We start from the raw sequence: 24,928 nt of genomic DNA, 5'->3' as shown, positions 1-24,928 counted from the left end.
CCCAGTGCACCAGCAACATCAGAGCAGCTAAGCCAAAAGGTATTCAGAGGGGTTACGTGGTCCCACTGCGACATCAGGGATCTGCTGAAGAATTAACACTCGCAGCCTACAAGCTGTGAACATGCTAGGCATTTTATTATTCCTACAGCTCCATCAACATACATGGTGCTTTACAGAGCAGTGTTTTAAAATCAATTGCTACATTTTCCATCAGATACATTTTAATTATGAGTGCATAAGGAAAAACAGCCCAACATTCAGAAAATAATATGAAAATGTTCAGCTTGCATGTTAAGCAATTCATTCGTCCATAAAGTCCCAACCAGCTTCTCTTAAGAATGTTATGGCAAGCAGGGGAGCAAACCGAAGAGGCAAATCAGAAGTATTAAATGTAGGGAATGCATACTGATACTGAATAGCTTATCCTTCAAGAGAAAAATGTCACAATTACAAAAGAGAAATCTATATACACTGGAGTGTAAAAAGATCATGCCCTGTTTTCATTAATTATATACATAATTATATATACTACATGACATCTGAGTCAAAATAATGGTAAAAGGCAAACAGAAATCCAAGAGCATGTTGATTCATTTCCATTCATACCACATTCTTGATATGCAGTCAAAGGCCACCCAAGCTTGGGAAAGGGACCAGGAAGATCTGTTAATTCCCTCTTGATACAGATCTCAACCAGCATTCCAGTAATGGCAAGACGTAAAGAGTAAAGTTTCCCCAACTCCAAAAAAGCAATCAGGAACTTTCAGCATGTGTTTTCGTATGCGAGTGTGCAAACATGTACACTAGGAAACCTTAAATACATAAACACAGCTGTTCTAAAAATAAATGGAATGTTTTTTTACTGCCAAGGATAATTTTGGAATCCCAAATCTGCAAATACGCTCACTAACATGCTGCCTCATTAGTGACCGGTACAAAAATCAGTATATTCTTCAAAGCATCTTGCAGCGCCAGCTAACATTTCCACAGATTTGAAGCAGTGCCTTTTCAACATCAGAAATGCACCAACAAGCCAGAGGGTTTAACCAACCTTACCTTCTGTCCTGCTCTTTCCAGGCACAGGAATACACTTAAAAGCCCCATGTCTAAGCATTGGTTGTTGGGAGCTTTTTGCCCCACCAAAACATCAGTTCAGATTTTCTGTGGATTGCTGTTTGCTCTGACTGAGCTTTAAAGAACAGATTTTCACAGGGAAAACCCTGGAGGCACAAGAAAGGATGCTCGGACACAGAGCCTTAAACTGTGGGCTGTGCCTGGAAAGAGCAAAAGAGAGGACAGTGCCGATAAGCCCACTGGAATCACACATTTCTATTTAATTTAAAACTGGCCTGTGTACTGAAGACTTTCAACCCGTCATCTCACACCTATTCCTCCAATAGCTTCAGGAAGATCTTACCAGTTGGGAATGTGTGGTCAGAAAGGGAGTGAGGGAAGCAGGAAAGAAGCAGGGTTGAAAGAAAAACTCAAGAGATGAAAAAGTGGTGTACATACTAATGTATGTAACATACAAGGGCATCCACTACAAGCTGGAGTACTGGGCTGGGAATCACAACCCTGACCACACAAAGCGCTTTGTGCAGTAGTTAGTAGCAGCTTCAGAGCAACCAAAGATAAGGGGCTGAACAAGAAAAAGAACATGCAGCCAAAACATCTTACACTGCTGGTTGAGAACTACAGGTGGCTGAACCTGCAGGCATGTGGTCGGGGGGTAGGGACCCACCTGATGCAACAGAGAGGAAAAGAAGGTTATGGAATAAATAAGAGCATGAGAAGTATGGGTGGTAAGTGAAAGCACGCAAAGGCAGCACTTATATGTGAGTTAAGCTCCACTGAAATAACTGTCTGTTTACCTCTGAATACATACAACCAGGACTGAGCTATGAAACATATTTTCGATGCTAAGCCTGGGGGCAGGTTGTTTGCCAACTCCTAACTGTTCATTACCTACATTTTACAAACTGGTTAATTTAAGGTTACTGACCAGAACCCCTAATAAGAACATAACCTACAGTTCCTTAGCACAATACATTCCAAAGATTTGTTAAGCCGTTCAGGCTTATCTGATCCCTACTAATCCCTGGCTGGACATGCTCCCCGTCTTTTACATATGCCATGAGCTTCTCAGTGCATATTCATATATGTTTCCATACATCAGAACACTATTCTTTCATCCAGTGTGGTGTAAGGCAGCAAGAATACATCCTAAACCACTGGATGATTGTAAATTTTGATGGAAATGAAGGGTCCGGACCTGTACTGGCACAGCTGGCACAAATAATAAAAGGAGCCCTGCTGGAGCCAGAAAAAAGTCCATTCAGTTGAGTGTTTCATCCTTACCAGGTGAATATGGGAAGCCCTCAAGGAGGGCATGAGCACAGTAGCATGTCACATCTTAATGGTGTTTTTAGGCTTTGGCAAGTCCAGCCAAGCTGATACCACACTGCATTAAATAACCTTACTTTCTCCAAATACATGTAGCAAGCCAGAGTAATCTACTGAGGACGCTGGTTATACAAATATATACAAATTCAATTGCAGGCTGCAGCAGCAATTTTTCCAATCATGTGTTAGCGGTAGTTGTTTTTACAGGACATTTTTCTTTCAAAGCAATGTTCTGCAAACCAGATTCTACTAGTTTCCCATAGCATAATCCAAGTAGCTCACACAGAGATACAGCAACATTCTTTTGCCTTGACTCTCAAGAGTCAACATTTCTTTGTTTCCAGGTCACAATTCTAGATCTTTGAAATCTGCTGGTTATCCACAACCAGGGCCTCAGTCAGATTGGTAACGAAAAGGCGATTTATAAGCGTTGTATATGCGATATAACATTCTGCCACCAGATGGCGATGTGGAGTCTCGTTTTTCGCTACCCGTTTTCCCTGTTTAAATTTACAACTCATTTAACTGAAACACTTTTTTGATGTGTCTAGACGCAGCCCAGGTTTCTGAACGGAATCAGTACAGCTACTCTATTCCACAAACATCATCCCCATCCTCCATGACACGTTTTGATTCTGCTTTTCCATTCCATTAGTTTTATCTCGTTGCAAGTCCCATAACTCCACAATTTTGTTTCTCCTTCATCCTTCATCTACACTCACAATAACCTTTTAAATTGATTTTACCCCATTTCTGATAACAGCAGTTGGCACAAATATCGAATACTTAACATGAATCCTCTCCATATTTGCTACACAGATCTGCCATTATCTCCAGACTTTCTCCATAATGTGTTATTTACTAGACTCTGGAGTGGGTAGAATTGATTTTTTTAACACAACAGAGCAACTTGATATTTATCCATGGCAGCTCTGCGTTCAATTAAGAGTTGCACTGTCCTTCTGTAAAAGTTTTGCTTCTGTTAAGCCCTTATGGTGCAAAGGCTAAATCTTGCTTAAGATATGTTCCTATAACCTCTCTTCCCCAAGCATGACCAAAATAAGACATTTTGTTTCTGTCAAAGGACTTCAAGGTCAAATACCTTCCAAAAGCATATTTTATGTGTATTTCACTTGCTGTATCTGAGGCGTCAACATGGCATCAGTTGTATTCCTGCCAGGGTAAAAATTACATGAGCTAAAACGTTCCCTTAGCAAGGTGAGGCACTATATTTCCATACCATTTCTTTAAATAGATTATTACTTTGATTCCCCTAGAAGTCTCCATTGCCTCAACTTAACATTCTTGCTCTTAAAATTCAGTACTATGAATTTGTCCTACCTTTTAAAAATGGTCCTTGACTTTTGCATTTTCAGTCAGCTCTTTTACATGCCACCTTAAAGCTTCTACAAAATGTCCTCCTGTTCAGTCTTCCTCCTTCGCAAAATACTGCCTCTCCCAAGACTCACCTGCTGTTTCATCTCTTGTATTCACTATCATTTATTCCACCTTCCAGTGCAAATTCATCTAAACACTCACTTTCGATGCTGAGAGGGTACATTTATGACAATTCCAATTTTAATCACTTAATTCTTCTGAAAGAGAGCTTAAAAGAAAAGTATCTATAAAAACTCGAAAAGCAGTGAATTCCTTTGTAGGATGAGAAAGTCCAGAAAACAAGGTAGATGATAAAAAAAACCCAGAGTTCACAAAATGCAGCTCACAAGGGCTATTTCAAAGCATTTAAGAGATCTGGCACCCAGTGTCTTTTTGAGGTTTTATATCAGGTTCTTTCACAGGTTTCACTTCCTCCTCTGGTTTTGGTTTAGCCTACAAATAAAAAGGAGGAAATGGTGTTACTGGAGAGCAAATGTTTTTTTTCCCTTCTTTTAAATACAGATTTAAGCAATGTGGCTTTCAGAATCAAGAGACAAATAAGCCCCATTTGTGCATTTATATTCACCACATGAAAACAGCCACAAGATGGAGACCTTTGGGGGGGGGGGGTTGCTATCAATGCCTGTGGCTTCCAGTGAGTCAGCTTCAGTCTATAAGTTTGAGGGTAAAGGTTTTGAAGTGGGTAGCCTCCACTTCTTGTAGATCTTCGTTCTCCAACTTGTGGAGGGCTGTAAACAGACAGCAGGACTTGATAGAGCCCCAACCTTTCCCCTGCTCTTTTCACAAGAGCAACACAAATGCCAAACAGGGCTATATTACTCAGGTTTTTGTTTTTTGAATTTGGTACACAAGAATGTAGAAGGCACTCTAAATTTAGACCAGTTCTTCAGCTACTATAAAACTGCAGCTGCATATTATTCGATGGTGGTCTCAACCAAGGCATATTTTGAAAGCTTTTCAAGGGAGTAACATTTCGTGCAGGGAGCCCTTGGAAAAAGGCAAAGATATCCAAGACACCAAAATCCAACGCTTTCACGGCACCAATCTCTATCAACACCATTCTTCCTCCACAAAGCAAGAAAGCAAGGTGATGCTGATGCAAAAGGTAACTCAAGTTGGAAAAAGCAGCAAGAATTGCTTACACTGTCCTCCTTTGGCCTTTTGGTGAGATCAAACGCAGAAAGGGCTTCTGAAGTCCAGTGTGCATGTAAATCAGGGAACTCAAAAGCAATCGGCTCAACCAGACCATAGTTTGCCTTCAGCTCCAGCTGGGGAGCCTCTGGGGGAATCTTCTGGAAGTAACTGGAAAAAAACACCACGTTGGATTTTAGCAACCTCCTCGTTCTTCTCGTTCAGGACTCGGGATTCATGCCATAGGGCAGTGGGCACAATTAAAACAAACACACTTCACAGTCTGCACATTCATTCCTATATCAGGAGTGGGGAACCTCTGGCCCACGGGAATAATTAGGCCTGTGCAGCATCCTTTGGCCCACCAAGCTATGCCTACTGACCCACACTATGACACCATAAAGTATAAATCTGGCTCAGCTGAAAGGTTTGCAGGCACTGCCAATCAGCTATGCTGTAAAGCACTGTGCAAAGCACCAAGTGAGGCAGCACTCTGAAAGGGGCTCTTGAAGATCCAATCATCAGCTGGATGCCAGATCTTCATGTCCCTTTCAAAGCACTGGGCAAGACAGTACAGTGGTACCTCAGGTTACAAACTTAATTTGTTCTGGAGGTCCGTTCTTAACCCAAAACCGTTCTTAACCTGAGGCACGCTTTCGCTAATGGAGCCTCCCGCTGCCACCGGTGTGCGATTTCTATTCTCATCCTGGAGCAAAATTCTCAACCCAAGGTACTACTTCAAGGTTAGCGGAGTTTGTAACCCAAAGTGTTTGTAACCTGAAGTGTTTGTAACCCGAGGTACCACTGTACTTTGAAAAGGGGCTTCTGAACACTCCTGTGGGTCGAAAAGGTCAACTGGCATCACTGTGACATCAAGTGATTGATAGGTGGGCTGCTCTGCCTACTTGCCAAATGTGGCCTGTGAGGAGCAGGGGAGATAATGATCTCACCCACTGGCCAGATCCAGTTCTTCACTGGCTGTCCTGTATTTAAGGTCTTCAACACAGGAGCTCAACCCAAAAAGAATCCTGGAATGAAGATTTCACAAGCACTTCAGGCTGCTTATTTTATTGCTGAAGTCTTGTTATAATTGGGAAATGGATAAAGCACATGCCCTGCCAATTCCTTCTTTAACCAGAGAATGAAGTATGAAAGAATATCATCTTCTAGTGGCCTTTAACATCATTACTCTCAGCCATACAAAATGGCTGATCTTCACACGCTCATGTGCACCCATTAGTACTAATTAATTCCCATAGAACTCAGCAAGATCTACTTCAGCCTTCCTCAACCTCGTCCCTCCAGATGTTTTTGGCCTACAACTCCCATGATCCTTAGCTAGCAGGACCAGTGGTCAGGGATGATGGGAATTGTAGTCTCAAAACATCTGGAGGGCCAAGGTTGAGGAAGCCTGATCTACTTCTTAGTTAATATGTTTGTGGCTTACTTGGCTCATACTGTATTTCAAAAAACAAGCAAGATCATTTAAAAACTGTGCAAGCATTTGATGAAAGCACAGAAGAGACATAACAAACTTACATGAATCCATTCTCTCGCTGGCATTTTTCTAAGGTATTTTTCACCAGAGTTCCCAGTTTCCGAAAGAAGAGGTGGCCGGAAGGCTTAGCTGTAGTTCCAGGACCTTTGGTTTCACCGTATTCTTTGCACAAAGCTTCAGCCTTGGCAAAAACTGAACAAGAAAACAAACGAGACCATACTCTTTAATTACTCCTTTTTGTAAAACCTGGTCAATCTACTGTTTTCACCAGAAAGGAGATTTGAAATACTGAGAACACAATCATGGGCATATCCTTTACACTTTATAGAACAATGACATGTACTTGGAAAAATGACAACAAGCTGAACAGTCACAAAGTGAGAATGTTGCTTTTTAAAAAAAAAACTTTTGCTGATTGTTCTACATTGGCAAAAACCAGACTACAACAACCATTGCATTTCCCCCTATGTAAATCATTCTAGGCTTTTTTAAAGCAGAATCTCATATAGACGATTAGCAGATACAAAATCTGACTATCATATCTTTGTAGAAAATACTTTCAGCAAACATTTATGTTACAATTTTGCTCAGGTACAGTGCAGTCTTTCCTAGACTAATGATTTCTCTGCACCTATCAGTTTGGCACAGGAATATTTACCATAGTAAGTCCTGGACCTATTAAGAATGTTCTGAGGGAGATTTAGGTGACACTCTGATTCTCTGCATTTATGAGCAAGACTTTGGATGTTTTGATGTGTGGTAAATAGAAGGTAAAATCCCATATTTTCTGGAAGGGAGGAACAAGGTACAAAAGAATGTAAGAGCAGGCCTGCTTGATCTGACCCAAGGCTATACCTTGTCTAACATTCCATTTCTCAGTGGCCAACCAGATGCCAGGAGGACAATAGCTCTCTCCCACTATTGTCACCAGTAGCCATTTCCGCCATTTCCAATTTGTCTAAGCTTATTTTAAAGTCACCAGAAGTGGTGACCATCACATGTTGTAGAAACAAATTCCATAGTTTAACTGTGTGCTGTATAAAATAGTCATTTCTTTAGTCAGTTTTTAAAACCCAGTTTTAGTATTACAACAGAAGAAGAACATAATCTCTCTATCTCTTTCTCTTCACCTTATAACCTCTATTATGTCCCCTCATGTTAAGACACATTCTTGAACCAGCATCCCCAAGCATTGCAATCTTTGCTCCTGCTGCCTGAATTTTTTGGTTGCCCTCTTTGGGACCTTTCCCACCTCTAACATGTCTTTTAGAGGTGAGTAATCAAAATGGGAAACAATATTCCAAGTGTAGTCGCACCAAACATTTGTATGCAGGCATTATGATGTTAGCAGCTTTGTTTTTTATCCCTTTCCTAATGATCCCCAATAGGGAATCTGCATTTCTCACAGATGCCAAACCCTGTGCTGACACTTTGATGGAGCTAAATGCTAACAATGCATTTTACCATTTTAATGTCCATTCACCCAGCTTGGAGAAAACTTTTTGGAGCTCTTCCCAAGATTTGTTTTTAACCACCTGAATAATTTGGCATCATCTGTGAAAGCCTGGCCACTTCATTATTGTTCACCCTTAACTCCAGATTATTTATGAACAAGTTAAAAAATTTTTTTTAAAAACCACCATACATACATTTTTCTGATTCCTGCAAAGACCTAATGGCTTCTCCACATTTATCACCAGCCAGGAGTGTTTGACCATGGTAGCAGTAGGCCTGGTGAAAGAATACATTTGTTAAACAATTATGACATGGGTAGGCAAGCTAAGGCCTGGGGGCTGGATCCGGCCCAATTGCCTTCTAAATCCGGCCCGCGGATGGTCTGGGAATCAGTGTGTTTTCACATGAGTAGAATGTGCCCTTTTATTTTTTATTTAAAATGCATCTCTGGGTTATTTGTGGGGTATAGGAATTCGTACTTCTTTCCCCCCCAAAAATATAGTCTGGCCCTCCACAAGGTCTGAGAGACAGTGGACCAGCCCCCTGCTGAAAACGTTTGCTGACCCCTGAATTACGACATGCTGTGGAGCAACATTAAAATGCCACAGCAGAATCATGACCTGGGAAGCATCACCAACAATCCAACCAGGGAGCAAAAAAGGAGAACATGTACGAAGTGCATTTCTGCTCTCGTTCACAACACACATCTTCATCTGAGACAGTACGCAATTGTCACTGTCCATTGCAGCAGAATCGTACAGGTAATGGATTACTGCTGTGGGGACAAGATGCTGGGCCTGATATATTATAGGAAATTTAAGAGCATTCTATCAAAAATACACTCTTCCTGAAAAGTACTGCTTTAAATCGAACACAAAGCTTTGATCGCATTCTATGCTAGTATTTTATGACCCTTTGGAAATCTTCTTGAAATGTTTATAAACAATGACAGAGCACTCACATAGGCCATATAGAAACATGACTTCAGCTGAAGGTATTTTCGCCACTTGGTTGTATATGCTGGGTCCAGACTGGATAACATTTGATCTGGAAGGAGAAGAGAGCATTACATTTACAATAGCAGTCTATTCACAAAGCCATCCTCTTACTGTGACTGCTGAGACCCTAATTTGGTATGAAAGCTCCAGTTACTCTGGAAACTGTCTTTAATATGTATGGTTGCAAGATACACCTCACTTATTTGGAGAAAACTACAGCAAGTCAATTAAGTTCTCAACCTAAGTTTGTTTCTTGCCCCAGTTAGCTATAAAGAGGGAAAGGTAAACATTATCAAGTCAATCTACTTTCTGGAATCATGGTTAACCCAAACCAAGACCCTTCTTAGCTAAATCTGAAAGCCATGGAAATCATTTACTGTCCATAATATTTCCTTGGTATTCTTTCAACGCTTAGGAGCCTGTACTTTAGGACTTGCTTAAGAAGCTATCAAGAATTCATACAGCAATGCTTTTTGACATACCTGCTCTTTGATAGAAATTAGCTGTTTCATAGGCCAGAGCAGCTATTAGACCAGGGTTGTGTTTCAGTTCAATAGCTCGGGCAATAGTCACTGAAACAAAAAATAGATATGCTGAAGCTATTTGCTGTAGTTGATGGTGATTAAAAGTATAAGTGAAAAATTGGCCACACAAGTCCTGTTCAGAAATAAATAAATAAATAAAATCTTTCTAACACTTGAGCTGCACTGAATGAACACAGAAGCCCCCTGCAGGAACAGACTAAAAGGCACATTTAGTCCAGCATCTTGTGCTCACAGCGGCCAACCAGATGCCTCTGGGAAGCCCACAAACAACAGCACTCTCCACACTTGCAATTCCCAGCATATGGTATACAGAGATACACTGCCTCTGACAAAGGAGATAGAACACAGCCGTAGCGGCTACTAGCCACTCAGAGCCTTACCCTCTTTTTAAAAAACCACCAAAATTGGTAGTGATCACTACATCTTGTAGGAGCAAATCCCACAATTTAGCCATACACTTTGTAAATACTTTGAGACCCTGAGACCCCTGCCCTAATTATTGAAGGAAATCGCTCAAATACCAGGCCCTGCTATCTTAAAGTTAAACTGAATTATTCATAGCCGCTGGTAGAAACAGGAAAGGTCAGATTTCACAATGAAAAAAGGTACAAACATTGCTCATGGCTGAATGTAGCTAATTAAATTAGCAAAAGTGATATCATGAGTAATAGAACTGGACAGATGCCCCAAAGCTAATAACACGGGCATTATACCAAAGATCACAATAATGTTCTAGTATAGTTGTGCATATATGTCAGGATGAAAAGGATGGGGACACAGGTGTTCAAGCCAGAACAGAAAATTGAAATTACCATGTCAAGAGCAATGTCAGAACATGAGGAGGTCAGCAGTAACCCTGTCAACCTCTCCTCTTATCCTATTACTGCTCAGCTTACTCAGGAGCATTTGGCGAGGTACTTTATCAAAGGCTCTTGAAGGTCTTAAGTACATGACGCTGACTGGCTCACCTCTATCTATATGCTTGTTGACACTCTCAAAAGACTCCAAAGGACAGAATTTACCCTCACAGAAGCCACGCTGACTACTTCAGCAAGACTTGTTCTTCTATATGCTTGGTAATCCTATATTTCCAGCAGTTTTTCCAGAACAGACATTAAGCTAACCAGATCCTCTCTGGATCCTGTTTTTTAAGTATTCCAGCAATTGAGTATTTCCATTTCCAAGGATCAGAAATAGAAATATTCCTTAATTAACTTGATACAAAGGAAGAAAATCAGTTAAATAAATAATCTACTGAGTTTCATAACCAATGTTTTCAAATCCATTACGAGGAAGGACATTAGTCCTGCATGGAGGTTACAGGTTTGATTGTCCAATTATTGGGATGAGGCAGCAGGTGATGAGAAACATCCAATTATTGGGATCAGGTAGCAGGTGATGAGAAACATTCAATTATTGGGATCAGGTAGCAGGTGATGAGAAACATTCAATTATTGGGATCAGGTAGCAGGTGATGAGAAACATCTCTAAATCACTGGGAGCTGCTACCAGTCAGAGCAGACTACATGCAGCTAGGTGAACAAATACTGGCCAGGGGCATCTTCCTATGCCCCTAAAATATCTGGATTTTGCATTATTACTATATAAAAGGAGCCCCATTGCATCAGGCCAAAGGCCCATCTAGTCTAGCATCCTGTCCTCACAGCAGCCAACTAAATGCTTACAGGCAGCCCACAAGTATGAGGTAAAATGCCAAACCACATTCCATCCTAGAGTTCCCCAGGAGAGAAAATATAAAGAAATCCAGAGAGAGCCCTTAAAAATTTAAGGAGTACCTTCTTGTGCTTCAGCTTGGCACTGGATAACGTAGGAATCTATCAGTCGAGCTTCTAAATCTCTTCCCTTTTCTACAGGAGTGATCAGCTTAGGGATGTGGCTTTCCTAAAGGGGGGAAAATGTAATTTAAGATATGTTTGAAGTGCTATAACCAAACACAGGTAACATCTGAAGGAAATGACCAAGGAGTAATGAGATCACAGGTATAACCCTGGACTGGCTCTGGGATGGGCACTCGTGGCTTTCAGATACTTTTTGGCTGCCCCCTGGCACTTCTGCTATGGGGTTCCTCAAGGTACCATCTTTCCCCCCAATGCTTTTAACAAACTACTGAGAGTAGTCAATAGAAGACTTGGAGCAAGACGTCACCAGGGACCTGATGACACTCAGCTCTACTTCTTTGTAACATCTAAACCAGAGGAGGCTGTGCAAGTCCTGGATCATTATCTGTAGTCAGTGATGGGATGGATGCAGGCAAATAAATAGAAGCTGAATTCTGAAAAGATTCCTGAAGGAGCAGGGACATGATTGCTACATATTAGTATTTTTATTTATTAAACCCGGTTTCTAAGCAAACGAGACTTTTAGCATCATGGCACCACTATTTTAGAACACGCTTCTATTGAAATCAAACAGGCCCCTACAGTTTTTATATTTCATTACCTGTTGTTGAAAACATTATTCTTTTGACACAGCTTTTTATAGAATTAATTTGATCCAGTGCTGGGTCAACCATTCTGTACTTAATACGTTTATAATATTATGATGTTTTAATGAATTCATTGCACACTGCCATATTTTTCACATGTAATGTGGGTTTATAAATAGTCTTGCAAATAAGTAAAAGTATTGTGCCATTCTACTTCCAAGCAAAGGAATGAATTCTCTGACTTTGTGAAGTGTATGGAGCATTTATGGCTACCATGGAATTCCAGAGGAATGCGGATCAACAAAAGACAGTTGCTATTAGACCAGGCCCCACTAGTCAATAAGTCATTCCACAATTAAGAAACAGCATGTGGTATAGTCTCCCTAGGGCTTGACTGCTTGCTTGAATGCACCCTCACATCAAAATCTCCTTGCATTAGGAAGATTTGCCCTATAAACTACAAAAAGAAAAAGAAAAAAAGACAAGCTTCCAAGAGATTTGGAGTGCATTTTTGAAAGGGCATTACTCAAGAGTAATATCTACACAACTAGAAGAAGTGGGAAGCACAATGCAGGGATGAAACCCTCTCCAGTTTAACAGTTTTTAATTTGGGATTCAATCAGAGCAGTGGCACTCATTTATCCTAACCTTTTTCTGAGCATGTGAGCCTGAACAATGAAATGAGGGCAGGCTGGGGAAAATTGGGCAGGGGTGGTTGTGGGAGGGAATAAGAGACTGTTCTGTTTTCCTGTAATAAGGTCAAAACCCTAATAACCATTCCCCCCCCCCCCAACCCACTGTTTAGCTAGTTTTCCATGCATACAAATATGGTGATATTGGAATGCCTTCAAGCAATTCCCCCATATAAATCCTGATGTGCAACTATCCCATGGTGGGTATTCCACAGACTTTTCATAAACATCTGAAGTTGTTCTTCGTTCTCTAAATTAAGTTACTGTATAAAAGGAGGGGAATCAGAACATCCCCCCAAACAAGAGCTGTACTGACCAAAAACAAACAGGAAAACAGGATCTTCATAAGAGGAAATATGTGTGTGTGTGTGTTTTGTTTTTGTTATTTAAATAAAATGGGTTTGTACCTTTAAGTGTTTGAAAATCCCAGCTGCTATTTTCATACTCCTGTGGACGTCTTTTGCTTCATCTTCGGTTATGCTAAAGGAGGAACAACAAATTAGTACTGCAACTCTCCAAGGATATTAAACATCACCCGAATTTACTCCCATTTAACCTCATCAAATTTTCCAGAATTCTCATTGGCCAGGTTTATTTCTAATGTCTATTATCTCACCCCATTTCAGGAGGGGTTGCTGTAAATAACCTTTGTTTTAAATGTCTGATACAGCCAAGACAGTCAGAAGGTAAAAGCTGTCTTATACCAGATCAAAGTACAGTCATACCTTGAGTTTAATGTGCTTCGGGAGCGCGTTACCTCTGGGTTTCACCGCTTGCGCAGACGCTCAAAATGACGTCACACGCATGCACAGAAGCGGCAAAACACGACCCGCGCACACGCAGACATGCCGCCGTGTCTTGCGTTCCATTCGGGATGCAAACCAGGGTCCAGAACGGATCCCGTTCGCATCCCGAGGTACCACTGTAATTGTGTTGTGCATCTAGCTCAGCATTGTCTGTACTGACAGACAGACAGGGTCTCAAGCAGATGCCTTTCCCATTTCTCACACACTGATTTCTTTCACTAAGTATGTCAGGGATGGAACTTGGGGCCATCTGTCTGTAATGTGTGTTCTGTCACCAATTATAAACGTCGTCAACACAGCCCAACAACTGCAGCTCCAGTATGTATCTGTTTCACCACAAATACCCTTTGGACCAGGCACCCCCAAACTTGGCCCTCCAGCTGTGTTGGGACTACAACTCCCATCATCCCTAGCTAACAGGACCAGTAGTCAGGAATGATGGGAGTTGTAGTCCCAAAACAGCTGGAGGGCCGAGTTTGGGGATGCCTGCTTTGGACCCTGGCCTATGTTTCCATATGTAAAACATAACCCTCAAATGGAAAGCGTAAGAACAAAAGATGCAACATATATATCCCATGAAAAACAAGACTGTCTTCACTTGCTACCTTATGGCTAGGAAGGCAAGTGTCAACAGAGCATTCCATAACCAGAGTGCCATCATTGAAGAACGTAAGAGCCCTGCTGGATGGGATGAAAGCCCCATCTAGTCCAGCATCCTGTTTCCATAGTGACCGGCCAGATGTTTAGGGAAAACCTACAAACAGGACATGGGCACAACAGCACTCTTTCATTGTCTATTGGAGGAAAAGAACAGAGAAGGGCCTATATCAGGTCACCAAGTACCAAAAACTCTGAAGGAAGGGGAACCTGGAGCAGGGGCTCTGATGAGAATATCAGAGAAGGGCAGGCTCAGATAACAATAGGCAGTCCTTCAGATATGCTGGTCCAAAGCCATATATAACCACTATATATGCTACTTCACAATTTCGTCTGTTGGCTTAATTGATGTTTCAATGGGCTTAAGCACAACTAATGCTGCACAGGAAAAGAGGTAGATAGTGTAGAAGCCTATTACTAAAGTGAGAATACTTACTCTTCTTTCCCTGCCAACCTCGATGCATATTTTGTGTACCACAAAGCCACATTAAATCCCATGGAAATTAATTCAAACACAGCATCTTGTTGGGCACTAAGGGACAAGGGAAGAGAAAGAAAGAAAAATATAAACTCAAATGGTTTTTTGCATCAACTACAACACACTGTTAAGTACTCCACCTCTCTTTTAGAGACTTCTAAGGCGAACAAACAATCTTATGTTTAGTTCCTTCCTCACCCTCCCATCCCAAATCATGTGAGCAAACCCCAGAGTATTCAAATGTATGCTCCTCACATAGATTTCAGACAACTTGAAAAGGATAATTGTTTAGTCAGAAACAATTTATGCTTTGTTTTAAACTGGATTAAGAATGGTTGAAGCATAACTCTTGTGCAAAATCCAAGTCTCCATCAACCCCTCCAAACAAAGCACAGAATAGCAGTCAGAACTTTTACAGTTCCCTATAAAGAGCAACTGAGAATGTACTAGTTGATGTTTTAAATAGAACATTTATCTTAAAGCAGAATTATTCACATGCCCTGTAAAGATAAATTTCATATGAACTAATCATCCTCTCTGGGATTCTATGATAATAATTTATAATAATAAACTATTATTTATACCCTGCACATCTGGCTGGGTTTCTCCATCCATTCTGGGCAGGTATGGTACAGTAGAGTTTGCAATTCAGGGGGGGGGGGACTGCAATTACCCATACAAATACCCTAAATGTGCAGGTATTGTGGAAGACCAAATCATAGGAGAAAAAATAAATATAGTTTTGTTTCCAGGCACCAACATCTTGCCTAATCATAGTGGCCTGGTTTCATGTGAATGAGCAATGTGCTCTAGCATTCTGCTGAAAACACAAGTGCTTTGCTTGCCCCTCATTCCTGCCAAGCCAGAGAGGAAGCAAGTCACTGTGCAGCTTGTCATTAGTATTCATTTATAAAAATATTTATATACCACTAATTCATAAAGAAAATCTAAGCAGTGTTGTTGTTGTTTAGTCGTTTAGTCATGTCTGACTCTTTGTGACCCCATGGACCAGAGCACGCCAGGCACTCCTGTCTTCCACTGTCTCCCGCAGTTTGGTCAGACTCATGTTTGTAGCTTTGAGAACACTGTGCAACCATCTCGTCCTCTGTCGTCCCCTTCTCCTTGTGCCCTCCATCTTTCCCAACATCAGGGTCTTTTCCAGGGAGTCTTCTCTTCTCCAAAGTATTGGAGCCTCAGCTTCAGGATCTGTCCTTCCAGTGACCACTCAGGGCTGATTTTCTTCAGAATGGAGAGGTTTGATCTTGCAGTCCATGGGACTCTCAAGAGTCTCCCCCAGCACCATAATTCAAAAGCATCAATTCTTCGGCAATCAGCCTTCTTTATGGTCCAGCTCTCCAGGTGGAAAAGCAGTACAGAACAACTGTACAATCCAGCCTCTCAGTTACCAAAATATGGACTACTTGAGAACCCAGGCTCACAGGTTTTTTCTCTTGGAACAAACGATAAGTGGAAGCCAATCAGCTGATAGGATGCAATTGTTTTTAATCATTTATACAATGTTTTAAATGATATTTTTACCACTGGGCCTTGAAAAAAAGGGCACAGCATAAAGAGAAGGAATAAAAATAGTTACAATAGGCACTGAAAACCATACTACATGTAAGTAAGTACCTTGGTACTTGTCCTTGCAAGGTGTCTGTCCACTTAAAATTCTGAATATATCTCAGCTTGCTGTCCTGTGAAGAGTCATCCAATGAAACTATAAAGCCTGTTAAAACAAACAAACTCCTCTAAAATTCAAAGTAACTTTCCAAATGATCTTCAGCAATTGTTCCTGAGTCTACTACTCAGCCTTATATACGTAATTTGTTTGTATGTGCACTTTCACTATTTAATAGCCCCCAAGATCTACTCCACTGGGCTAATTGGGGGCCAGTTTTAATGCTTCATATTGTACTGTACATCTTCTACAGGCTCATTGCATAAACCGGCTAATAAATATATTAAATAAAATTGTTTCATTATTAGTTGGAAAAACAAAATTAAGAAAGCTATAGAAGTACAGCATTTTCCTACTGGTTTCAAATATGTCAAGTACATCCACTAGACATATGAATCTCTGGGCCACTGATACACATATCATGCCCATTGGGCTAGTATCCCATTTCTATCTTTTATTAGCACAGCTGAGAATTTGTGCTCTCTATGCCAAGCACAGAGGTTTATTTACTGAAACTACTAGTAACCAGAACAACTATGCCAGCTGCACTGATATCTTACCTTTCAAGAGTGAAAAATAGGAATCAGTTGCGTTTTTCATCATATCTGGATTACAACTAAGATCTGTAAAAAGCTCCAAGAGTCGGCTTCGTGATAATCTTAGATCACTGCATTAAGAAACACACCAAAAACACAGTTCAAAGACAGATACTTTGGAGAGATTCAGTGTTGGATTGTCTCTTATTTCAGTACTTGCAAATGCATGTTGTATGTTGAGAAGCCCCACTGATTTTTTAGAACCACTTACTTGCAAATCTTTGTTGCAGCTGGAGTGGTGGCTACCCCATAGTAATTGAATGAGACAGGAGCTGTAGCCTTTAAAGGGTTTCGATGAAACCAGTGAGTCATTTCTGAGTGTCTCCGGCAGGTTTAGAACTACAGCAAGCCTGAAACAGCAAAGGGGAGGGAAGAAACTAGAGATTATAAACATAAATACTTCAGCAAAAACAATAATGATAAAGTATCTAATTACTTAGAAATAATTCTTCATTGCAGGAAAGACTTAAGGGTACAATCCTAGACACATTACTACAACGCAAATCTCCCTTACAATTTATTTACTGTATTAAAATTATTTGTATATTGTCTTGCATTTCCAAACACAATAAAGTGGTTACAGGGCAATAAAAACGGCAACATTTAACAAAATGTAACAATAAAAGCTGTATCAGTAAAACATCCATTACAATTACAGTGGCCAGATATGCCAGGAGCTAGTATTAACAGTCAAAAAGAGGTTGGGTAAAAGGAATGTTTTTAGTGGCTGGGGGAAGCATCTAATAGTTGGTGCCTGCCTGATCTCCAGAGCACTTACTTCTGAGAAAGGACTGCACTATATGAAACATCTACTGTATTTTTTAAAGTCAGTATTAGCTAAGGTGGCAGCACGGAAATGCTTAACCCTTTAACACCCAGTTTAATATGACTAGTGCAGCAGAGATATGCCGTATTTTTCGCCCTATAGGGCATACCTAGGTTTATTTTGGGGGAGGGGAAATAAAGAAAAAAAATTATTTCCCCCCCAGAACAGGCTGCTATCCGCAAGCCTGGGGATACCGGCGGGAACTCCCGCGGGCTCCCAAGGCTTGCGGAGAGCTTCCTGAAGCCTGGAAAGCGAGAGGGGTCGGTGCGTACCGACCCCTCTCGCTCTCCAGGCTTCAGCGAAAGCCTGCATTCGCCCCATAGGACGCACACACATTTCCCCTTCATTTTTGGAGGGGAAAAAGTGCGTCCTATAGGGCGAAAAAATACAGTACTACATACCAATCATTCATTTATCACATGATATACTTTTGCAGAAGGATAAATCTATTTTAAGTTATCTTTTCCAGTTTTCATAAGCTAGGCATTGTTCTGGAATAAACACAATAACACAATAACGACAGCTTCAAGAATATTTTAAGAGGCAAGAAGTACAGAGCACTCATACAACTGCATCAACTAGATTTGCTACTCAGAATTTCTATCAATGGGGCCATTATTAACTTGTCTTTTGTATCTGTGAGTTCACGCTAGTCCATAAGATGCCTTTGCTTTAGTGTCAGAAATATTTGCTTAGAACTAATTAAACTTGACTGTTCAGATCTGATATCTGATTGGTTTTTGTTGTAAGCCCACTCCAGAATTAGTAGATTTGTTCAACTGTGAGGCTTACATGTATGTAAAAAAGCATCCAACCCTTTCACACGCTTAGCCTACATTAAAGCAGAAGAAAGTCTGCAGCAGCTGCTTTTGGAAAAAAACCAATATTTCCTAGCAGAATGGACTCCTAGTACAATTAAATATTAAAAGCAAGTAGATTGTGATTAGGATAGTTAAAGCAACACTTTGAACAATCTAATTACTGTAATTTCACCCCCACTGTGTTTTTCAAGAACTTAAGAATGGGATACCTTTACAACAGTTGCCCCAGACAAACTATATTTACAGAAAGCACTTCTATATAATTAGAAGTTGCTTGTGCTCTCTTGATTAATGCGTATCACTTTAGAGCATTAAGAAACTTCTGCTTGAGTCTATTGAAAAGCACTTCTATATAATTAGAAGTTGCTTGTGCTCTCTTGATTAATGCGTATCACTTTAGAGCATTAAGAAACTTCTGCTTGAGTCTATTGACTGAGATGCTGCACAACCACTAAACTTATACTGTACAACATAAATGCTGATGTTCATCTAATATTTCTTAGCAAGCTTCTTTAGAGCAAAACCCTCAGTGCAGGCTTCCTTTACAAATAACATTACAGAATCTTTTCCCATTTGTAAATGGCATAAACAAGGGCTGTGATCCAATGTGCATATGAAGCTATGTACACATATAGTGAGAACACATACAGCTGGTATTATCTTTGAAAGTTCCATTGTAGGCACTTGCCCAGCTCAAGAAGCAAACTGATTTTAAACTGTAAAGCACCTTGTCTGATCCGTCATGCAAGAGGCTCCAGCAAAAAATATAAAAGACACCCCCAATTGTGCATGTAGTTTTCTACCATTACAGCACAAAGGTTTAAAACCACAGCCCAGGTTCTACTCTAACACCATTGTGCATCTAATATCTATTTTATTAAAACAGTTCTTAAAAATAAATATTGTCCTTCTCAAATTGGTTATTTCAGTCCACCATTACAGCTTAATGCATATGTGGATGTTTAGACAAGAAGTCATACTTATAAGGTCAGGACTGGTTAACTGAGCTATTAACCAATAGTCATAAAGACACCCAAATAATAGCCTAACAATGCCTAAGCCACTACACTGACCTCTGTTTCATGCTGGAGAATCATAGCTGTCAATCTTCCCTTTTTTTGCGGGAAATTCCCTTACTCCAGCGCCATTTCCCGCTGCTTCCCCGGATTATTAGATATCCTGTATGTAGACTGACCGCAGGACAGGTGAGGCTGCTGATCCCTTATTTTCAAATCTAAAAGTTGACCGCTATGTGGAGAATCTTGCAAGTCCTCAGTCTGCTGGATGACCGTTAGGCTAAACCAGTGGTTTTCAACCAGTGTGCTGTGGCACCCTGGGGTGCTTTGAATGATGGTCAGAGGTGCTGGGGGCAACACTGGCATCCGTCCCTCTTCCCTCCCCTCCTTCCTCTGATGCCCTCACATCTCTGCCTCCCAAAGGCTTTCACAGCTGTTTATTGCAGTTGCCCTGGCTATCTTTATGGAAGGTGGCAGCTCAGAGACCAGGGATGACTTTAGCAGCTGCCCAGAAAACTCCTAAAGAGATGGGAGAGGAGAGGAGGCTGAAGGAACACTCCACAAGGGAGGGTAATTGAAAAAGGTGAGGCACTGCCAGCTCTGCAGGCAAGGGGTGACATAACTGGGCTCCTGAGCCCCACAGGGGTGCCACAGAAAGAATGTAGTTGGTTAAGGGAGCCACAGACTCAAAAAGCTTGAAAACCACTGGGCTAAACAAAAGGAGATTACTGCATGCTTCTCCTTAGTCTGGGACTAATGAGAGAATGGAAGCAAATTGGGATTGAAGAGGTGTTCCTGATAGCACATATACCCCTCAAGGATTTTTTAAGCTGTTAGATGTCTACCTCTTCACAATGCAATATAAAGAATCTATTGGGATACTTAATTTGGAGCCTCCAACCTAAATCAATCACTTCACAGAACTATTTAAGCCATGAACAGGAAAGAGCCTCCACCAGGTTAATAGGGTAGATCATTAATGGAATATGTATCATCGGAGATGTTTTCCCCGAAATCTCCTGTTTACCACACACACACTTTCCATGCAATGTCTCAGAGGAGTCAAGGATGGCCATCATCCGCCCCAGCACCAGAGCACTATAGTGACCGAACAGATTTCCCCCATCGCTTATCCCCACCTCACCCCCCCCCCATACAAATGTTTGCACTGAATCAATACTTTTCTACTCCAGAGCAGCAATCCTTTACCTCCCTACTGGGCAGCAGGCCCCAGTGAACTCAATGTGACTTTACTTCTGAGTAGACATACGGCATGTAGGATTGCACATACCTCCCTCAAATCCCTGTCAAAACTCAGCAGATTGAGAAAGGCAAAGTAGTGCTTCTCTACAGGGCGTGGTCATCTTTTGCTTATAAAGATTACTTCACTCGTCCCAGGCCCTGCGAAGGGGAATCTCTTCCCAGTCTGGCCTCACCAACACACAACCGGGCCAAACACCGGAGTATTAAAAAGGGCACGAAGTCGCGCCCCGCCAACCCTCCCGCGTGTGTGTTTGTGTCTCCCCCACCACCGGCCGCCTTTCTCGGCCTTTCCTCCCCAGGGCGGGGCTGCTCTGTTTACCTTCTCTCCGCCAAGCTCTTCCTGCTGCGCCGCTGCTACGGCAACCACTTCCTGCTTGTGGGTGCGGGAGGAAAAGAGACCGAGATATAATAAGAAGGATCCCGGGCGGAGCAGCTCCTCCACTTCCGGCGCCGGCTTCTCCTCCCGCCGGTCTCTATGGTGCCGCGCGGATCCGGGAAGCAGGCACGAAATGGCCGCGCCGCGAAAGCCGAGGGAGTTGCTCGCGCAGCGGAGCGGCTTCCCCCCAGTAGCCCGAGCGCATCGATACCTCTCAAGCCTGCGAAGGAGGAAGGGGGGAAGCGGATCCCCACGCCTCGCCCCTGTCTCTTATTGCTCCCAGTCGGAAAGAGACGGGACTGCGAGGGAGTAAAGCCCACGGAGCCCAGTGGGATTTTGAGCCAGCCTGCACCCGGTGGCCTTGCCAGTCTGTTCCTCAGGCAGGTTGCCATGGGCTCAGTGCAAGACACATAGGTTCCAGTCTTGCTTGGATGCAAACCCTGCCGATTAATGGGTGATCCGCTTCCCACAAAGTGTACATTGTACAGGCTTAATGAGTTTCCTGCTTTAGTATCTCCCACCCGCGTGCATTCTGAGGGACTCATCCTGCAGTTTTTTCCTCTCCTCTCAACCCCTGATAAGGAGCCAAGACCCTATCAGCGGGGAAAGGTTATCCATGGCCTGCTCATCGGTTTACTCCAGCTAACTCCTTTGGTTTGCTCCAGGACGCTTACTATGGATGTCAAAGTTGCTCAGTGTTAGAGACCGCAATGGGGCGAGAGGCTTTGCACAACTGCGGTATCTGGCGCGGTTGCGGCAATCCATAATAAACGGCTTGCTCCGAAGTAGTCCCGTTGACTACAGCAAGACCACTTTGATCTGGAATAAAAAGTTGTAGATTGCGATCTCTCTCACTCGAGCTAATGACCACCACAAGCTATCAATTGCAAGAGAAAGTAGGAGGACCTTATTGTTCCATCCTTCCCTTTTGTTAGTGCAACTGCCTTAGGCAGATATAACAGGGAATAAAGGGGGGGGGTCTAATTTTTCGCGGGATTCAGGCTACAATCCTATGCCAATTTACTGAAGAGTAAGCGCCACTGAACGTTTTGGGGTTTGCTTCTAAGTAATCATGCATTCTTGGGCTCCATGATCACTGCAGATGGTGACAGCAGTCACGAAATTAAAAGACGCCTGTCCTTGGGAGAAAGGCGATGAGAAACCTAGACAGCATCTTAAAAAGCAGAGACATCACCTTGCCAACAAAGGTCCGTATAGTTAAAGCCCTGGTTTTCCCAGTAGTGATGTATGGAAGTGAGAGCTGGACCATCAAGAAGGCTGATCGCCGAAGAATTGATGCTTTTGAATTATGGTGCTGGAGGAGACTCTTGAGAGTCCCATGGACTGCAAGAAGATCAAACCTATCCATTCTTAAGGAAATCAGCCCTGAGTGCTCACTGGAAGGACAGATCCTGAAGCTGAGGCTCCAATACTTTGGCTACCTCATGAGAAGAGAAGACTCCCTGGAAAAGACCCTGATGTTGGGAAAGATGGAGGGCACAAGAAGAAGGGGATGACAGAGGATGAGATGGTTGGAAAGGTAGTCAGGCTGCGGACTACTGTGTTAATACGAATCTTTGTTCCCGAGCCTTGTTCCCAACTGTCTTTGGCTGCGGTCATCAGTGAATTTACTTTTAAGGTCATCCTACCTGAAACTAATGGAATTCACTTCCTAGGTAACTAAGTTGCTAAAACTCTTAGAATTATCACATGGAAGGTAGGAACTTGGGTTTAAGTGAAGATGCAATCCGTGCCCATTGAAATCAGTTCCATTTGCTTTGGAGTCAGCGCTGAGATTGTACTTCCTATCAAAAGGATTGTAATAGAAAAGCGGGAAATGGATTGTTTAGTGAGGGGAGCGGGGGGGGGGGTGATCGCAGCCTGAAAAATAGAACAAGCCTTCGAGAAGTGAGGTCTATGCTTAGCTAGGCAATAATATACATACTGTACAAGAGTAGACAAAATAAAGCCAAGGAGGTGGCACTAGAAGGAAATCCCCCAGTGTACAGAAGTTCTCCTATGTCCACATCCACAAATATCCCCTACACAATATAAGGATGAAAACATGCCTTCTTAGCGCCCTGTGCCTAATTCTGCATGAAAGCATCGGGTTCTCGCGGTGTTTTGAGCCCTACCTGAATGCAATGGCACTTCCGTGTAAACATTTTAAAGGATTGAGCTGTTGAAACACTACGATCGGCAAAGAGAGGAAGGAGACAGGTTACATACCGTTGTCTTTTAGTTCGGATGCTGGTGTGGAGGGGTTGAAACGCAAGAAAAACATACATTTTTAGATAACAAAAATAAAATCTGTGGCACTCACCTCTACGCACGGCGGATTCGTTAGCCCACTTATGTAGATCCAGATGTGGTAAGCAGGAGCGTGATGACAGGTTGATCCAAGACCTTGGCAATAAATGCGCTAAGAGAGACCCTAAACTCCCGAGATAGATCTACTAGCCGAAGATCACGTGTCCTCCCTTGCCCTGGCAAGAATCAGGCGGAAGTGCTTCGGCCGGTGCCATCGTAGAAATTGGGCGGGGCGGCTGCTTCAGTAGCGACGACGCCAGGAGAGCAATAGGCAAGGTTAGGTGCCCCTTGGGGAGGGAACGGCTGAGTAAGATCGGGAAGCAGAGAGCGCATATAGGCTTTTTATTAGGGAAGCTCGCCTCCCGATTCCCTCTGAATGCCGCAGGGCAGAGCCGTAATGCAGAAACGGGGCAGTCAGTCTAACATCCGTGTCTCTGTGTTGCCCTGGCCTTTTTTCTTTGCATTGGTTGCCCGGCACGTTGCCCACAGGAGGTAGCCACGCCCACGCGCCCCTCCTCTGCCTCCGGGTTTGAATTTGAGTTTTTAAGCGCGCTGTGGAGGGGTGCAAGCCCCGACGAAGTGCATGTAAGGCAAGGCGCCTTGAGCCCCAGCTGAGCGCTGCGTATTGGTGGAGAGGACAATTCGATTACATTTTTCCTAGAATAACCCTATGGATTTTGTATGTGTTTGCGTGTGTGTATGCGAATATCTATATAGCCCTAAATATAAAGTGACATGTAGGGAGCACATAACTTCTATTGCAGGGCCTACCTTTAAACTCCGCTAACAATATAATCCCCGGGGGGAATTCCGTCGGGCTACTACTGCCTATTGTTCTACAAAAGGAGGGCGACGGTGCATTAGATGCGCAATTACGCCTGATGCTAAGCCTGGACTACACTGCTGGGTTATGGTCTCATGCGCTTACTCAACTGCTCACCTGCCAGTATGGGGAAAGGGACACCAGACTACACGGGAGGGCTGTCCTAAAAGCCACCCTCTCCCAATTTTTGACATGGAGTAACAATGATCGCTTGCGTGCGCACATAGAAATGAATAAATATTTCCCGCAAGAAATGCTCGAGCTCTATCACGAGCAGCCCTGTCTTCGCTTCTGCCGTTGGATCGCAGCCTCCGCGGACTGAATTTCTCTGCGGGCTTCCTTGGGAAAGCCCAGCGAGCATGTAAACCCAGCAGCGCCTTCTTTAGGTTGCCGTCCTTATATCCTCACTGACCAGGGAGTTAAGCCCCCGTTGAACTCAAGGCGGCTTTACTCCCGAGTGGGAACAACGGACTGGCAGGAGGCCCCGGCGCACCCAAAGCCGACGCTCGCTCGCCAGTGTCACCGCGGCTCTAAATGCGCCCGAGAGCAGAGCAAGGAAGGCGGGTCGGGCACAACCGAGCATGATGGCGCGGAGGCGGAGCCGGCCCAGAGGCGGCCGCCAGGTTTGGTTGCGGTGGCAGATGGGCTTGGTCGGTGACTGAGTAGCGGTGCTGCAGGCTTTGGACGGAGCGGCGGTTGCCCGGCGCGA

At 42.9% G+C, this 24,928-nt stretch overlaps 1 protein-coding gene across 4 annotated transcripts; it reads right to left on the bottom strand.

The window, feature by feature from the left end:
- Positions 1 to 111: 111 nt before the first annotated feature.
- Positions 112 to 24,700, bottom strand: BROX (BRO1 domain and CAAX motif containing). Of its 4 annotated transcripts, XR_014509765.1 has the most exons (14): positions 21,030 to 21,184; positions 16,996 to 17,134; positions 16,749 to 16,855; positions 16,140 to 16,236; positions 14,466 to 14,561; positions 12,974 to 13,046; positions 11,225 to 11,330; positions 9,366 to 9,455; positions 8,847 to 8,932; positions 8,080 to 8,161; positions 6,472 to 6,622; positions 4,944 to 5,103; positions 3,306 to 4,233; positions 112 to 3,269 (listed from the first exon to the last, which is right to left on the bottom strand). XR_014509765.1 is itself a non-coding variant. In XM_083434534.1 (13 exons), exons 2-13 carry the CDS (start codon positions 17,094 to 17,096, stop codon positions 4,147 to 4,149), a joined length of 1,236 nt encoding a protein of 411 aa, XP_083290660.1. In that variant the 5' UTR covers positions 17,097 to 17,134; positions 23,410 to 24,700; the 3' UTR covers positions 112 to 4,146. The 4 variants fall into 4 exon arrangements, 3 of the variants coding, with proteins under 3 accessions (XP_083290660.1, XP_083290659.1, XP_083290661.1); XM_083434534.1 differs by lacking the exon at positions 21,030 to 21,184 and adding an exon at positions 23,410 to 24,700 and having other exon boundaries at positions 112 to 4,233; XM_083434533.1 differs by having other exon boundaries at positions 112 to 4,233.
- Positions 24,701 to 24,928: the final 228 nt, after the last annotated feature.

The sequence above is a fragment of the Podarcis tiliguerta genome, assembly GCF_965153285.1.
Source record: "Podarcis tiliguerta genome assembly, chromosome: 3".
Lineage (NCBI taxonomy): Eukaryota > Metazoa > Chordata > Lepidosauria > Squamata > Lacertidae > Podarcis > Podarcis tiliguerta.
Note: the sequence above shows the minus strand (reverse complement) of the source record. Positions and strands in the feature narration are given on the sequence as shown.

Bases quoted from the DNA above. Each gene is read 5' to 3' on its own strand.
- BROX (XM_083434534.1), bottom strand. From the start codon at position 17,096: ATGACTCACTGGTTTCATCGAAACCCTTTAAAGGCTACAGCTCCTGTC. The intron at 13,047-14,465 runs GTAAGTATTCTC...TTCCTCCTTTAG, and splicing joins AGGTTGGCAGGGAAAGAAGA to CATAACCGAAGATGAAGCAA. The intron at 9,456-11,224 runs GTACTCCTTAAA...TTTTTGTTTCAG, and splicing joins CCAAGCTGAAGCACAAGAAG to TGACTATTGCCCGAGCTATT.